Below are 17,378 nucleotides of genomic sequence, written 5' to 3' on the forward strand. Positions count from 1 at the left end.
GAGTTCATTCATCATTTTGATGCCTTCAGTGAGAATCTACAATGTAAATAGTCATGAAAATAAAGAAAACACGGTGTGTCCAAACTTTTGGCCTGTACTCTATATACGTAGGCTGCAGCATTCTATAAGCCGGAGGTGTCCTTGTCGTAACATGAGATATTTAGTACACAGAAAGATCTATTCTTAAATGCTTTTTACAAACAGTGTAATACGGCTGGTTAAACAGTAGCCTAGCAGAAAAGTCATTCATCGCTGTCCTCCTGCTCCTCCTGGGAACTAAAACCATTAAAGTCCTTGTCTTCACTCTCGGAACCGAACAACTCCACAATTCACTCGCCACTCACATCTCCTGTATCTCTCCCTGTTTCGTTGTCACTCCCAGCGCCAACCCCGCTCCGAGGCAAATCAGCGCCGACCACAAAGTGCAAAATGACTGCTCCGAAGCTCATGAGATGTCGTGACACAAGGCCGCGACCACATGCATGTATAAGATGCAGGGTTCAAAGCGTACACCGGAAAGTATATGGGAAAGAAGCTTTGAAGCATGAGTGAACAGTTTTGGGAGCGATATGAGCTTTTGGTGGTGAGCTATGATGTGCTGAACTGTAAGACTATTTACGTGTGTGAATAAAAATAGCACAGTTCCTTGGCAGTATGAGTGCAATGTGTGATGTCAAGCCTTGGAGGTTACTCTTACAGTTTTTTACACAATTGTATTCTGTTAGCTAGACAAAAAATGAGCACAGTAACCATGGGCTAAGACTAAAAGGTGGACATGAGGGATATTTCAGTGGTCCTCTGCCATAGTGACAAAACATCCAAACATTTTGACTTGAAGTCTTATACAATGCAAAAGGACAATGCATTTTCGGGGCACTGACTATTTATATTAGAAAGAAACTAGCTTTGAAGCACAAATGAACAGTTTTGAGAGAGAGATTAGCTTTTTGCAAGTGAGGTAAGGTGTTGTGCTTTTGAGAATGTGATTTCTGTTTCAAGAACTAAGCCAAACCAATGGAGAAAAACGGTTATTTCTTCCAAAAAGTCTGCCGAAGCAATTTTTCTCGTAGGACATCATGTAAATCCAATTAATCTGTTACAGACACTCAAAAATATTAACCGAAAATTCATTTTATAGAGAATAATTATAGATTCACAAGCAAAGTAATTATAAATGACAAATAACGTAATGTAATGCTATTTATTTATTATGTGTTGTGTATAAAAATAAACAAGCACAGTCTACCCAAGGTTTTTTTAAAGATTACCACTGAGGTTGTGAAAGCTTAACATGAAGGAAGGACGACTACTAACGACACACTTCCGACTTTCACAATAGAAGCCCTGCACATTACATTCTGTCTGACTGCGCAGAACAAAAGTCTCAGAAAAGTAGTGTCCGACAACATCAAATTAAATTCACAAAATGACAGACTAATCATGGGTACGAGCCTGGAGTTAGTTGATCACATTGTTTTTGGATGTGAGTGACAGGCAGTGTGCTAGCATGAATTCACTTGACACTGAACAATAGCACTCAACACACACATAATAACTTCATTAAAGCTCACCTTTATGCAGTCACACAAAGCATCGGCATTAACATGAAAGAAGAACAGGAAAATATAAATCTATTTATGGCATCATCAGAGAAAGTTATACTGTAGATAACTTTTACTTTGTCTTGGTGGTGTGTTCAAGGACCACTGGGAATAAATGCTTGGCGAAAGGCAATTAAACAAAACAACATAATTATGCAAAAACAATGCTTTCTTATTTTTAAAAATGATATGTATTTAAATAATAAACAATAAACGAGACAGTGTACGCACACAAAAAAAATTTGTGTCAAAAAGAGAATCATACAAAAACCGGGGCGTTCAAAAATTGAGGTTTTACTGTACTGACCTACGTTATTTAGCTTTTTTAACGCACAAAATGTATCAAAGTGGCCCCACAACCTGTAATTTTCTGTCTGTGGGAAAAGTTTTGATTTAGATGTCACATTTTAAACGTGCAATTTAACAAGCTTCTTCTATGTTGCCTGTACTATTATTTTTCTGACAAATACACCACATTCAAGTTTCAAGATTCAAGAGTTTTATTGTCATATGCATAGTAAAGCAGGCAGTTATACTATGCAATGAAATTCTTATTCTGTTCATTCTCCCAAGTGGTGGCGCTGTTATTAAACCCCACCGTTTTACCCCATACGTTGACTTGAAATTTCTTGCACACAGCTCAATGCTGCTCTAAAAAACAACTGTAACTTTGTGAAATTTGGTAAACACCTTCAAGGCACTGACAAGCACGTGTGTGTAAAATTTGAGCATGAGTGGTTGAAAAACATAGCTGCCATCAAACAAAATGGGTGGGACTTACGAATGAATTGTACATAACTCATTGAGCACTTGTCTAATGATGATCAAAGGTTGAGGATATTTGTATTAGATGTATGCTAGCATGTCTTCCAAAGCATTTTGACTACATCCCATAGGGGGCGCCACAACTGTCATGTATAACCAACATCATGGGACGTCCAAATGACTGCATATCTATCTTCTCGCAAGTGTCACAATGGAGTTTTAGAGCTTCTGTTTTAGTTCTGCTTTGTGGCTCATCATCAGTTCATCATCTGGACAAGGTTTGGGTAAAGGTTAAAGTTCAACTACGTCTTGCCGTGTGAGATTTGAGGCGAAGAAGTCAGGTAATGAATGCAGTCAATGTAAAACAGAGTGGAGAAATACATGTACAAGTACTGTATGTGTGTGTTTTTACAGCTGGGGGGGGGTGCAGCTTAGCTGTCCAGGCGCTGCCACACCCGCAGCCATGCTGAGCCAGCAGCCAGAGACTCCTGTTTGCTTGCTCCGTGCCAACCACGCTATTTGTGTGCGATTCCAACACAAAGAAGCGAAAAGATGGCCACAAGAGATCAGGGACCTAGATTGAAGCTAGGTAGCGCTTACCCAATAATTAATAATTATTATACAATAATTATATAAAGTAATAATTACAAAAGCAATCTTCACTCACTCACTGCACTGCAAAAAAGATGGGTGAGGATAATTCATAATGCCAAGTATAGAGAACATACAAACCCTTTATTTTTAAAATCACAGATATTAAAATTTGCAGATTTAGTACACAACCGCCGGAATAATACATAAAGTTAATAACAACTCGTTACCAAAAAACCTCATAGAGTATTTCTCTATCAGAGAGGAGAAATATGATCTTAGAGGAAAATTAAACTTAAAACATTTATACGCGAGAACTACGCTAAAAACCCACAGCATTTCTGTATGTGGAATTAAATTATGGAACGGATTGAGCAAGGAACTCAAACAATGTACAGAGATGAGAACATTCAAGAAACAATACAAGCAGTTGATGTTTGCTGAATACAAGGCAGAAGAGTCTTGATCATCACAATAATGTTCTGTCAGGTTCGTTATTTTTTTTTTCTGTTTCTTTATTCATATTTATTTATATATACATATATGTATATATATATATATATATATATATATATATATACTGCTCAAAAAAATTAGAGGAACACTTCAAAAACACATCAGATCTAAACTGGAGGAAAAATGATCTTGAATATCTTTCCTGATAATAAGTGGGTGATGTATTAGTAACAAAATGATGCCACATAAATTGATAGAAATGAAAATGGTCACCCTATAGAGGGGGGAAATCAAAGACACCCCAAAAATTAAAGTGAAAAAATGATGCAGCAGACTGGTCCATTTTGCTAAAATGTCATTGTAGCAACTCAAAACGATTCTCTATAGTTTGTGTGGCCCCCACGTGCTTGTACGCATGCCTGACAACGTCGGGGCATGCTCCTAATGAGACTACGGATGGTGTCCTGGGGGATCTCCTCCCAGATCTGGACCAGGGCATCAATGAGCTCCTGGACAGTCTGAGGAGCAACCTGGCGGCGCTGGATGGACTGAAACATAATGTCCTGGAGGTGTTCTATTGGGTTTAGGTCAGGTGAACGTGGGGGCCAGTCAATGGTATCAATTCCTTCATCCTCCAGGAACTACCTGCATACACTAGCCACATGAGGTCGGGCATTGTCGTGGACCGGGAGGAACCCAGGTCCCACTGCACCAGCGTAGCTTCTGACAATGGGTCCAAGGACTTTATCCCGATACCTAATAGCAGTCAGGGTGCCGTTATCTAACCTGTAGAGGTCTGTGCGTCCTTCCAGGGATATGCCTCCCCAGACCATCACTGACCCACCACCAAACCGGTCATGCTGAATGATGTTGCAGACAGCATAACGTTCTCCACGGCATCTCCAGACCCTTTCACGTCTGTCGCATGTGCTCAGGTTGAACTTGCTCTCATCAGGGAAGAGCACAGGGCACCAGTGGTGTAGCTGCCAATTCTGGTGGTCTATGGCAAATGCCAATCGAGCTCTACGGTGCTGGGCAGTGAGCACAGGGCCCACTACAGGACGTCGGGCCCTCAGACCACCCTCATGGAGCCTGTTTCTGATTGTTTGGTCAGAAACATTCACACTAGTGGCCTGCTGGAGGTCATTTTGTAGGGCTCTGGCAGTGCTCATCCTGTTCCTCCTTGCACAAAGGAGCAGATACCGATCCTGCTGAGGGTTGCAGGACCTTCTACGGCCCTGTCCAGCTCTCCTGGAGTAACGACCTGTCTCCTGGAATCTCCTCCATGCGTCCAGGTACCGCAGTGATGCCCTGGTCCAGATTTGGGAGGAGATCCCCCAGACACCATCTGTAGTCTCACTTGGTCTTACTGTCATCTATTATGTATTATTATCCTGATTATCACAGAAAACATGACATGGAACGCAGGAAGTGAACAACAAGTGTTGTAATAGATGTGGACATGTGGAACTGTGAAAGAATGATTCATGAGATGTATTCCATTGGAACCTTCATGTTCAAATAAACTAATACCAAACCAAACCTAACCGAACATTTTAACAAGCTCCCACGTCTGCAACTAACTGACGCTTAGATGGCGGAGCTTTATTTTAAGATGTGTAGCGATGCCTTTTTTTTTTTAGAAAGTGATGGGTGTATACACGGGGCTGTCTCATCTAGGTAGGAACGGGTCAAGGGTGGTATCATATCCACGAGGTAGGAGGTTTTCCCCTCCATGACGCCTTCATGAAAAACTCATACTCTTAAAAGCAACCACTTCTCCCAAAAGTGGAGCAAGTGGGGGAGATTTTGTCACATTTGGTGCTCATTAACAGGTCCAGCGCAGTGGTTCTCTGTCACCCCCCCCCGAATTTTAAATACTATTGAGAAACTGATAATATCTATTTATCATCTATCTATCTATAAAGACTGAACTCGAAACTGAAACCAGGAAAATGCAACAAAATGGAGAGCTGTGAAGCATGCAAGCGTATTCAAGAGTCAAACTGCATGTTGAGTATGATAAATTTGCACATGTTGGCAGGTCTGCAGTAACACTGAATGTACTCCCTGCCTCTCACACCCCCCCTGACAGTTCATCGCACCACCCCCAGGGAGGCCCGCCCCACTATTTGAGAAGCACTGCTCTAGGGACACATATTACTGTTAGAACATCATTCAAAAGTCACTTTTGTATAATAGGGGGCCTTTACAATTTGAAGCCATCAGTAGATGGAGGGAAATTTTAACCTGGTGACCTTTGGTGACAGGCCACATCTTTCTTATCCACTCACCCCCCCCAAAAGAAGGTACATAGATTGAGTGTTGTCCTGTCGGCGCTGTTTCAAGGACCACAGTTCCTCGACTTTACTGCCTTTTTTTTCCCACTGACTACCTTTAAACATCATCAACTTTTACCTTTCAAACCAAACACAAAACAGGAACTCCCCAATTACCTCTGTGTGTGTGTGTGTGTGTGTGTGTGTGTGTGCATGTCTTAGTGACGGCCCCACACCAGTCCCAGAGTGGGGTCTCCTATATGTGTGTATGACTTTAATAAAGCAGGAATTTTATTTTTGAAAAGAAAAAAAGGGATATATGAAGACTGCGGTTTCAGCCTATATCGTTATGTTTCTTTAGACTTGGCTTTAGTGGATCATCAAGCCCCGCCCCCTTCAACATATTTCTGCACTTCATGAGCGTGATGATAAATCTGGAGCAAATTAAAGGAGTATGTTGCAAATACATTGTCAGCATATATCTTATTTCATGACTGCCTTAGCCAATGTCTTATTTTTAGGATTTCTCTGCGGCTTTAAAGACTTTATAAGGCACTCATTGTACTTGCATTTTTTGATATTATTACACTACTTTTTCAGGAAATTCACTCTTACCGCTACCACTACTTTTGTCATAAGTAATTGTATTTGTTATTATCAGTCATTTCTTCATTTCTGGCACTGACTGAAATACATGAATTAATCAATGTGTCTATTAATGTGTTTACATGTATTAACATATACAGCGGATCCCCCGCATATGCGTCATTCCCTGTAAATTTGCTCATTTTTCATCAAAACTTTTTTTTTGTAATTGTGGGTACTGTCTTGCATGTATTTTATAGGAAGCGTTAATGTTTGGACCAATCAGATCCAAGGAGTTTGTACATTCCTTTTCTGTTTGATGCTGGTGGCCGAGAACTGCAAAACCCGTTAACAAAAAGTAAAACAAATTATAATTACAGCACCCAGAAGGGGCTTGGACCATTAGGAGTTGGGGCGGGTGATAATGGAGGACATTGGCATCATGTTTTGCCAGTTTTGTAGCAAACACTTGAGCTGCTTTATGCGATTTTGTTGCACATGCGGACGCTCATTGGAGTTGTTAAATGGTACTTACCGGACGGAAGGAGCAGGTGTACTATAGGAGGCCTTCAAACATTTTAATGAGGGTATAACAGGGGTACAATCCCCTTCCAGGTGGTCTAATTGTAATTTCCTATTTCCTTCCTATAACTGTGGGATATGGTACATTCCCTTTCCGACTGGTGTAATTGTAATTTGTCTTGTATTTTGTTAACGTGTTTTGCACTTCTCTGCCACCGTAATTTTGAGTTACCAAATACGGTTCCCTGCTTAATAACAATAAAGTCTGTTTTTGTCTTTCTGACCACATTCATCTTGCAGGAAAACCCCGGCAATATTATACACGATGTTTTCTCATGTCACAATGTCATTACTCATTGTTTCATTTGAAATATAGAGATTCAACTGCACGCTGTGTGATTTATTTCGTGTCCTGGCAGGGTTGAAAGACACTGACTGGTCGTAACTACAAGCTGCACCAAGAACATATGGGAGCAAACAGTAGGAAATGTCAGTAAAAGCCAAAAGTAACAGGTCATTGACAAAGCCTACCAGGCCATGTTGATGGCGTATGCGGTGCGCGTCTCTCGCCCCTCCTGGCGGCTGATGTTCTTGGCAGCCTCCACCACCTCCTGTGTGGTCTGGTAGTCTTTCAGGGACCACTCGTGGACCGCCACCTCGCCATACTGCAGGATCCCCACCTCAATGAACACATACACAGAACCGCTTTCCTTATCTTGGCTTGTCCATCATAAACGTGTGCAATCCCAACCCTAAAACCAAGACTTAATCGTCAAGCAGCCATTGCAGGTTGATAAATGGATAGAATATATGCTCATAATAAAGAAAACCACAACAGTCTCCCTTTAAAGCAAACAGTGAATTGGTGGAATTTTGGACTTCATTTGGAAACCAGAGGTATTTCCTTTTCACCCCACGTTGCCTGTTTCTCTTTCACCCCCTTCCCCCCCCCCTTTCATTCCTTCCCGGCCTCAAGTTGGCCTCCTCGTGCCCCTTTTTACGTCACGGCAGCAGTCCACGCTGTCCAATTTGCCAAATTGCGCTTGTTTGGATGTGTGTGACTTTGTGCATGCTTTGGCTCAGTCAATTTGTCTTACACATTGGAACCTACAATGAGCCTCAAGTTGGACATTTTTGTGTTCAAACCAGTTTTGGGGAGCAAATATGCCTGGAAAATGTATGGCGTCCAAAGCAGAGCTTTAAAAACGGGATAATCATCGCCATGAATGACATCACACACGTTCACGTCCCAACTTGGGAGCAGCAATCATTTCTGCAACACATTCAAAAAAACAGCAGGGCGCTCCTGTCATATACAGACTAGCAGCTATGCATACTGTAGCTCCTGAAAAGAGCAGAGCACTTGTCACATACAACGGCCGTCATTTGGAGAATCTTTGACTAGCGTTTTTCAAAACAGCGATGGACTCCTGTCATACAGAGGATCTTTGACAAGGATTTTTGCAGTAGCTCCTAAAAACAGCAGAGCACTCCGGTCACATAAAGGGAATCTTTGACTAGCAATTTTGCAGTAGGTCCTTTAAAACAGCAGAGTGCTCTTGTCATATAGAGGACATAAAGGATCTTTGACAAGCGTTTTTGTAATAGGTCTTCAAAAACAATAGAGCACTCTTGTCATGTAGAGGATCTTTGAGTAGCGTTTTTGCAGTTGATCCTTAAAAGCAACAAAGGGTTCCTGTCATATAGAGGATCTTTGACTACCACTTTTGCAGTACATCCTTAAAAACAGCAAAGTGTTCCTGTGTTATAGAGGATCTTTGACTCGCATAGGTGCAGTAGGTCCTTTAAAACAGCAGAGCGCTCATCATATAGAGGATCTTTGACCACCATTGTTGCAGTAAATCCTTAAAAACAGCAAAGGGTTCCTGTGTTGTAGAGGATCTTTGAATAGCATAGTTGCAGTAGTGTAGTCCTTTAAAACAGCACAGTTCTCCGGTCATATAGAGGATCTTTGACCAGTGGTTTTGCAGTACATCCTTATAAACAGAATATAGAAGAAGACCAGCATATCATACCGAAAAGGGGTTGGGAACCTTTTTGGCTGTGTGCATTTTTAAGCAAATAGTTTTAGCTCTGAATTTATTCTTTTTAATAACGGTGTTATACTGAAGCTAACCAATAATAAATAAAATACTTTTACCATAAAGATTAAGATTTTACCATTACCTTTTTTAAAAATGTTACAATTAATGCGACTTCTGCTGCTGCATGGTTTTCTTTCTTTCTTTCTTTCTTTTCGCCATCTTCTTCATCAGAAGGGTTTGTTCTGCAGAACTAGCTAGCTGACTGTTTGATCCAAGGAGGGAAGTTTACTTCTTGACATCTCAATGACCGGGGTAGGCTACCACATTATTCCGTAATAATCACGTTTTGGTGTCTGACCTGGAAAACTCTCACAAGGACAGCTGGCATTGATTCTGGCCAACCGCATTGTGGTAGAAAATGGATGGATGAATGGATGAAAAGTTTTAGATTTTTAACACTGTGATTTCTGTTATGTGTTACTTAAAAATGTCAACAAAAGAATGAAAATAAATACATTTGATCTTGTTAAGAAATGTCTGAGGGCCAGATGCAGCCATCAAAAGGGCCACATCTGGCTCCCGAGCCATGGGTTCCCTACCCCTGCTAGAGAAGATCTGTGACTGGTGTTTTTTGGATGGTTTTTTTTTCCAGACTTTCCTAAACAGCAGGGTTCTTCTGTCACATACTGTAGAGGACTTTGCCTTGTGTCTTTTTTTTCTTTGTGTAAGGCCTGAAAAACAACAGAGCTCTCGTGTCCAATAGAAGATCTTTGATCACATGCTGCCGTGCTTCTGTTTTAATTTCTGACTTTTCTTAGTTAATTTAAGGCTGTGTACCCACTAAAGTAAAAGTGTAATGATAGGACAGTACCTTGCATTGACATTATATTCCAAATAAAAGTCATAGTGAAGGAGAAAGTTGTCTGACAGTTGAGGATGTTCAAATGTCACATCAAACATAGCCTGTACGGTTCCTAAAAAGTTTTATGATGGCCGCAGTCGACATTATGGAAAAATGCTTTTCCATGCTTTGGAGGTTCATGCGTATTCTTGCAAACAAGAATATACTTGGCTTTTACCTGCATTTGGTCTGGGCTGATGTGGAACTTGCTTAGGATGTTGCTGAGGAAGTTCTGAACCTCAAACCATGGGTAGATGCTGTTGGATCCATCCAGCACGATCACAATATCCATGTATGTTGTGCAACCTGCAGGACGACGTTTGCTTTGGTTGAAGCCACGTACTGGTGTGTGTGTGTGTGTGTGTTTGTGTGTGTGTGTGTGTGTGTGAGATTACGCTGTGCTGTAGGAGCTATGATCTCTCTTGGCTCAAGGTCATCACTGACAGATGCACAGATGCCAGTGCTGAACATGGACGTGCCGCACTCTTGAGACCACAGTGGGGCGCAGGCCTGCCAAACACACAAGTATTAACACGTATCAACCCTTAAAACGTCCTTTCAATATCCTCACACTTTTGTCCTTAATGACAACAAGTGCCAGCATCCCAAAATATTATTATAGTCATTTTTCACCACTTTAAAAAAGTCAATCTTTTCACACTCCTTCTTTCTGAAATGCACATATCAATTACTAATTATATTTGGGGATTTTAACCATTTATAGGCCAGTACGTTTCCAAAGCAACCCACACTTACCATTTCATTAGCAAGGCATCCTTGCAACTTTTGCTGCATGCTTTGAAAGGGAAAAAGGAGGGCCATTTCATGCACAAATTCAAAATTGAAAGCCAGTACAGTGGTCCGTCGCTACATTGTGGTTCGAACATCGCTCCCTCTCTCTATTGTGGTTTTTCAAAAATGAATTCATTAATAAGTGATCGCGGTTTCGTGGTTGACGACGGAATATATTCAGTCAAAAAATATTGATAGACAAGTTAGATGTAGTATCCTGGTCAGTAGGCGTCAGTAATGTTACATTGATGAGACATTTCTTTACATTACATTACCTTAACTTGCAGCCAGTCTAACATGACACTGTGAAAAAAAAGTTCTCCTCCCATTCTGTGTGGAAGTGGTACGTTTTTGATTTCTTACTTTGCCCTTCTTCCCCACTCTGTTTCATACCTGTTCTTAAGTTTAGAATAAATAAATTGGAGGGTAACTAGTTAGCTCCAGAAACTTGCTATTGTTAAAGCAGCGACCGTCTCTTGTGTCACTTCAGAGATTCAGTCGCCTGCACGTAAGCGGTGTGGAATGTGATGGTAACAAAGCTAGCAGTACTGTTGGCTGTCCTGTATATCAATCAAGTGACAAAGGTCATATTGAGGATGGACGATAGGCAGATGTCTCTCATTTTTTTGAATGCCATGAGATCGACCCACATATGTTTGAGATACTACAACAACAAGGAACTTTCCCAATGCTAACGGTGAGTTATTATGTCTTATTGTTGATTATCATATCTACTATATTAGGTAATACAAGTATAAAAGGTAACTATAGGGGTGTTATTTCATGTCTACAGGGCTCTAATAATGGTAAAAAACGTATGTAGGATCTCATAAACAGGTTTTCTATGCTTTAACTACGACAATATTCCATTTATTAATATTTAATCCAACTTCATGCAAATTCACCTATCGCGGTCAGGGCTGGAACTGATGAACTGTGATAAACGAGGGACAACTGTAGTCTAAATTGAAATCTTAACATAATTAGCACTGCATTAGTTAAGTTTAAGGTAAATGTGGGAACAAAAATAACATTTTCAATTGGACATTTTCAGCAAATGCGTCACTTTTTTGTAGCATTGCCATTTTAGGCTAATTTAAGGAACAGAGTTCATTCTAAAATTATTTAAAAATTAATTAAAAATGTCACCTACGATAATTGAAAAATATATTTTCTATGGTTTTCTATGGGACTTTTTTTGTCTCGAGGAAGAAATGTGTGAATTTTTGTGTGAGCATCTCCTTTTTAGGCTTATTGAGGAAGAGTAACAACTGTAAAATGATTTTAAAATAAATATCGTGTGATAAATTTCACCTGATATAAATGTGAGATCATGTGTCTTTTTTGTCTCAAGGAAATGCGCCACTTTAGAACAAAGATAACAATTCTAAAATGATATTGATATAAACATATTCTGGTAAATATGTCACCTTTATTCATTCAACACATCAAATGGATTGACAATATTTAAAAAAAATGGAATGGTACAAAATATACCTAGCATCTTTTAAGGATTCATTCCTAAGTTGTGCTGATGATTACAATCAAAATGGTTGAACGGTTGCTGACCTACCCAAAACATTAAAAAGTGACTAAATAAGGACAGACAAGGAGCAAAAACAGTCATGAGAAGGGAGTAAGTCATGGAAAAAACACAATAATGTGGTTTGGGGGAAATTGAAGTAAGGGGGGACTATTGTTGTCATATTGGCAGCGTTGGAACACCAGACCAGAGAGGCAATTTGAATCTAATTGAGCTGAGGAAAGACCAGCAAAGAACAGAGGGATAACTTGAAGAAAAGTGGGGTAGGAGAAAGAGAAACATCCTGTCTTTTTTGTCCCTTTCATTAGAGAAAGTCGATAAGTTGATGATGGAATATGGAGGGAGGGTCCAAAGAAAGAACATCAACAGAGGTGCGATGGCTTTTTGCAGGTCTGTCATTAACAAAAGGCCGAAGACACATTCCGAGCCTGTTATAGACCTGACCACTGGCCTCAAGAAACACACACACACACACACACACACACACACACACACACACACACACACACACACACACACACAGACATTAACTCGGCTGGCCGGCTTTTCATAGACTATAAACCACTGAGCTCCAGCAGCAGCACGAGAAGTTGGCGGGCGTCTGAAGACACAAGCCCACTGCTCAGTGATACAAAACTCGGCGAGGGTCATTGACACGCAACATTACACGCCTGCACGCTTTTACAGCGGTTTCTGTGAGAAGGTGGTCTCCCAGCGGGAGGAATTAGGAACATTATTCAAATACAAAGATTCTGCACTTAATTTGTTGATTTTTAGACAATGCAGGCTTGTGACATTGAAAAAGTGCGTAGATTATCGATAAAATACAGAAAATACGTCAAATAGTCAATTTGATTAAATTAGTGTGTATCCCGCCTGGCTCAGCCAGCCCCGCGTCCACCCCTGACTCGGACCAGGGTCCGTAGCCATCGAGCTAAAAACCCAGAGTGTCCACTCAATGTCCAGTTGTCTTAAAAGAAAACTTCACTTTTTTGGAATTTTGCCCATCATCCACAATCATTGTGTGAGACATGTACGCATGTCTTTCTCTTTTCTGTGAGTTCTAAAGATATAAAAATAGATAAGACTAAGAATGCACATAATGGGAAACACTTACTCTGCCTATAAAGCCTTCTGAAAAAAAGCTCAATTTAATTATAAGCTACAGTGACATTGTTATTATTATTAACAATGTTACGCCCATCGATCTACGTTTGTCATGTTCCGCAGGACAGGAGCGAGGACTTCCTGTCCTGCGCTCTTACTTTGGCGGGCTGCACTTCCGGCTGGGAGGAATCTGCACCCCAGGTGGTTAGTACGCAGCTGTAGGCTATAAACATTTGTGGGGTTTAAAAGCCCAGTGCCGCCTCAAGTACGCCGCTGGCTCACCGCCTCTCGTCATCCCGCATGAAGTACGAGTATTGTGTAGCAGAGCCTTTTTCCTCTGTCGTCTTTTGTTAATCCTTGCACAACTGTGAGTACCTGCACCTGCATTATTAAAGATTTGTATTTGCACGCCACCGCCTCGTCTCTGCATACCGGGGTCAAGCTTCCGACAGCAACCAGCCCGTCACCAGATCGAGACAACGTTACTGGCATACTGACACCTCGCCACACCACACCAGCCTAGCCACTAGCCGGCTAGCGACTAACTCGCCCGCAACGCGTCGGTGCCGTACTCACAGTACCTCAGGCCACTGCCAAAAAGTAATGCTACATATTGGAGCTACCCCGTGTTTTTGTTTTTGAGTTTGGAAACGTTAATGGCAGGTGTAGCGTTCGTTTCTATGTTGCTATGTGATATCAGTGCACCCAGGAAGGAAGTTCCAGTAATGCTTAAAAGGACCAAAATATGGCAAAATACTGCAAGTATTACATGTTATCATGAATGTACCTTAAAAAAAAAAACACCAGGAAGGAGGCAAACACTTTATCACACCACTGTACCACTGCATCACACACACATACCAAGAGGCCATCAGGTGAGTCTGGAGTGAGGGTCATTCCCAGGTGAGAGTTCTTCAGGTTTTTGGATATGTTCTGGAAGGCGGTCTCACCTGATACAGACATAACCCAAGGTCAGATACGTACACCAAGATGTTGATTTTCTTCACATTCATTTTGACTTTCACCTAAATTCATTTTGCTGCAGTTTGAGTTGCTCTCCTCGCCCATCGTGCACCTGTACACATCACCTTTCCTGTTATTGGGTGGCCCGTCCCAAGGAGCACCAACCAGCATTCTGCAGCAGGGGAGACATTTGTTATCATCTAAAGAAAAACCCCGACACGTTTCTATCTGTTACTTACGATTTCTCTCCCTCTGTTTCATGCTGCAACACAGAGAAGCCAAAGAGGGCGTCATCCGAGCCACCGAAGATGCGTGGATGCTTCACGTCAATGTTGAAGCACTGACACAAGCCTGGAAGACCAAGAAAAACTGATACATGTACTGACTGGCATCAAGTTTTCAATACACAGTATGTTACTACGTACAGTACAAAGATGGCCTTCAATCCACCACTGTGCTCATTTTTACCCGAGTGAATTCTGCCTAGCAACAAGTGACCGCCCAAATGCATTCTGTCTCGATAAAAGGAAGCAAGGCAATCGTATTGCTCTTTTGAATTTTTTGGGGATGCCAAAGTTAAATAAATATTCCCTAGTGGTTAGCATGTTGGCCACACAGTCAGGAGATCGGGAAGACCTGGGTTCGAATATCTGTGGAGTTTGCATGTTCTCCCCGTGCGTGCGTGGATTTTCTCCGAGTACTCCGGTTTTTTCCCACATTCCAAAAACATGCATGTTAGGTTAAATGGAGACTCTAAATTGTCCATAGGTATGAATGTGTGTGAATGGTTGTTTGTCTATATGTGCCCTGCCATTGGCTGGCGACCAGTCCAGGGTGTACCCCGCCTCTCGCCCGAAGGCAGCTGGGATAGGCTCCAGCATACCCCCATGACACTAATGAGGATAAGCGGCATAGAAAATGGATGGATTACATTGATTTCTTAAAATAAAGCAAATGAATACACTAAAATATTAAAGAATTAATTAAAAAGTGAAATTATAATCAAGTTACTGTCCTAACCGCAACCTTTGACAGATGAATTTATTCTCTGTTGCAGTTGCTTTTCAATGCACTACAGCCTGTTAATAAAATAAGAAAAAAATAAATAAAATAAGAAATAAAAATGAGCAAAAAAATCCATTATTTAAATGATTTAAAGTAAATAATTGAAAACTAAAAAATAAAAAATATAATGATTCAAATTTTCAGACCAATTGAAAAATAGCAAGAATTTACATTTTGCAGGTTCTAAGCAGAGCTTCAAAATGCAAAAAGAAGAAATGGGAGACCAAAATGTTTCAAGTAAGCAATTTATTGCAAACAAGGATTAAAGTGAAATAGCTGATGAAGCTTGTCAAAACTTTAAGACCATAACTCAAAAAATCCCCCAAACCCTCCTAAAATAAAATTAAAATGTTGAACAATTGAGTCAGTAATGAGTAGCTGCACCATTCTTGTTAATCACCGAAAAAATGGGGTGGGCATGCTTGATGCCAGCGTTTCCAGGAGGCCAGTGGGAATGTTGCTCCAGGTGGTGAAGATGGCTTCATAGAGGGCATCCGCTGTCTGGAACTGATGTCCATTTTTGTAAACTTCCCTTGCCATCCATCCATCCATCCATCCCCAAATGTTCTCAGTTGGATTTAGATCAGGGGAACACGCAGGACGGTCCAAAATAGTGAGCCTATTCGTCTGGAAGAAGTCCTTTGTCAGGCGGGCATTGTGAAGTGCAGCGTTACCACACAGATGGGGGCCTTCAGTCATAAGGGATGCCCTCTGTAGCATCTCCACATAGCCAGTTGCCGTTTGCCACCCCTGCACAACCTGAAGCTCCATTGTTCAAATGAAGGACCATGATGGTTCCCTCTCCACTGTGCCGTGTGGAAAACATCTCTGGTGGGATCTCCTTGTCATGCAATTAACGCATCATCAGGACCGTCAAGGTTAACTTTTTTTCTCATCAGAGAATAAAACTTTCTTCACACTTTCGATGTTTGGTGCTCTCCTACAAACTCCAAACGGGCAATTTTGTGACACTGAAGGAGACGAGACCTTTGAATAAATGTTTTCCTCTTAGAAGCCTTCTCTGGCAGATAGCGTCTGATGGTTATTGGACTGCACTTGGCACCAGTAACAAGCTTCATTTGGGCCGAGGATGGTTTCGTGTCTTGACGGACAGCCAATGGGATCCTCCGGCTCAGGGCCGGTGACATTTTTTTTGGTATACCACTTGACTTTTTTGTTCATAACCCTCAGAAAAACTCTTTGAAAAAGTTACTTACTGCGTCCAACCTCAGCAGCGAAGGTGCGCTGTGAGAGGCCTTGCTTATGCAGCTCAACAATCTCACCGCATTCAAAGAGAGAAAGCCTTTTTCCTTTGCCATCAAAAGATCATGACGTTTTCATTTTGGCGCAGAAGATTTTTACCACGTACAGTAGTTGGAACAGACATTGTGAGAAAAGCAATGCATCAGACAGTCAGAGAAAGGAGTTTTCCTATTCTATATTTTTTTCATTTACATATATGGATACACACACACCACTGCTTAACTGACTAGAAGCTTTGTCCTGCCGCCAAACTGTGCTTTTTCTCCATAAAGAAATAGGATGCATGTTTTTACAAAATAGAAGGTTACGCAAGCTTCTTAATGGGAAAGAAATAGCAAGAAAATGAATGTTCCTGGCCAAAATGTGGCAGTGCAAACCGTGAATGCACAACTAGAGCATAGTGTTGATTTATTACTTTCTGTCTCGGTTTTGGTAGGGCAGGCTGGCAAAGAGGAGGAAGAGGAGGAGGAGGGTGAGAAGGATGGATAAACAGAGCAACTCTGAGGGGAAAAAGGGAGTTCAGTCCTAAGGTAAGGAAGGAAAGAGGAGGCAAAAGCGGGGAAGGGTGTGTTGTTGCTCGGAGTATAGTGAGCCCCCTGTTGTGACACACAAGACTGCCCTTCATTCAGACTGAGAGGCGACGAAGAGCAGCAAGATGGCTGTCAGACAACTCGCTGGGTGAAACTGACTAATTGGGTCATGAAAACGCCAACATTTTAACCTTTTAAATGTACAACACAGGGACAAGTCTGACTGACCACTACATTAGGTACACTTGCACAGTCTGTGATGACTTCCAATGCAAGAACTGTATTAGCAATGCTGCCTTTTACAAAGATTACAGTGCTCAGGTTTGACTGGTTTGTTACCTCGTCATCACTTAATGGGCTACGTAAGACG

At 41.3% G+C, this 17,378-nt stretch overlaps 1 protein-coding gene across 1 annotated transcript in view; it reads right to left on the bottom strand.

The window, feature by feature from the left end:
• The window catches only part of itga10 (integrin, alpha 10), a 55,882-nt gene that overhangs the window by 29,320 nt on the left and 9,184 nt on the right, over positions 1-17,378 (bottom strand). The window contains exons 2-7 of the mRNA XM_054782946.1: positions 14,390-14,501; positions 14,213-14,322; positions 14,049-14,137; positions 10,141-10,255; positions 9,924-10,051; positions 7,331-7,479 (exon numbers count right to left, since the gene is read on the bottom strand). Coding sequence (XP_054638921.1) covers positions 7,331-7,479; positions 9,924-10,051; positions 10,141-10,255; positions 14,049-14,137; positions 14,213-14,322; positions 14,390-14,501 — 703 coding nt within the window. The remainder of the gene's footprint in view (positions 1-7,330; positions 7,480-9,923; positions 10,052-10,140; positions 10,256-14,048; positions 14,138-14,212; positions 14,323-14,389; positions 14,502-17,378) is intronic.

Source organism: Dunckerocampus dactyliophorus, chromosome 7 (assembly GCF_027744805.1).
Source record: "Dunckerocampus dactyliophorus isolate RoL2022-P2 chromosome 7, RoL_Ddac_1.1, whole genome shotgun sequence".
Taxonomy (NCBI): Eukaryota; Metazoa; Chordata; class Actinopteri; order Syngnathiformes; family Syngnathidae; genus Dunckerocampus; species Dunckerocampus dactyliophorus.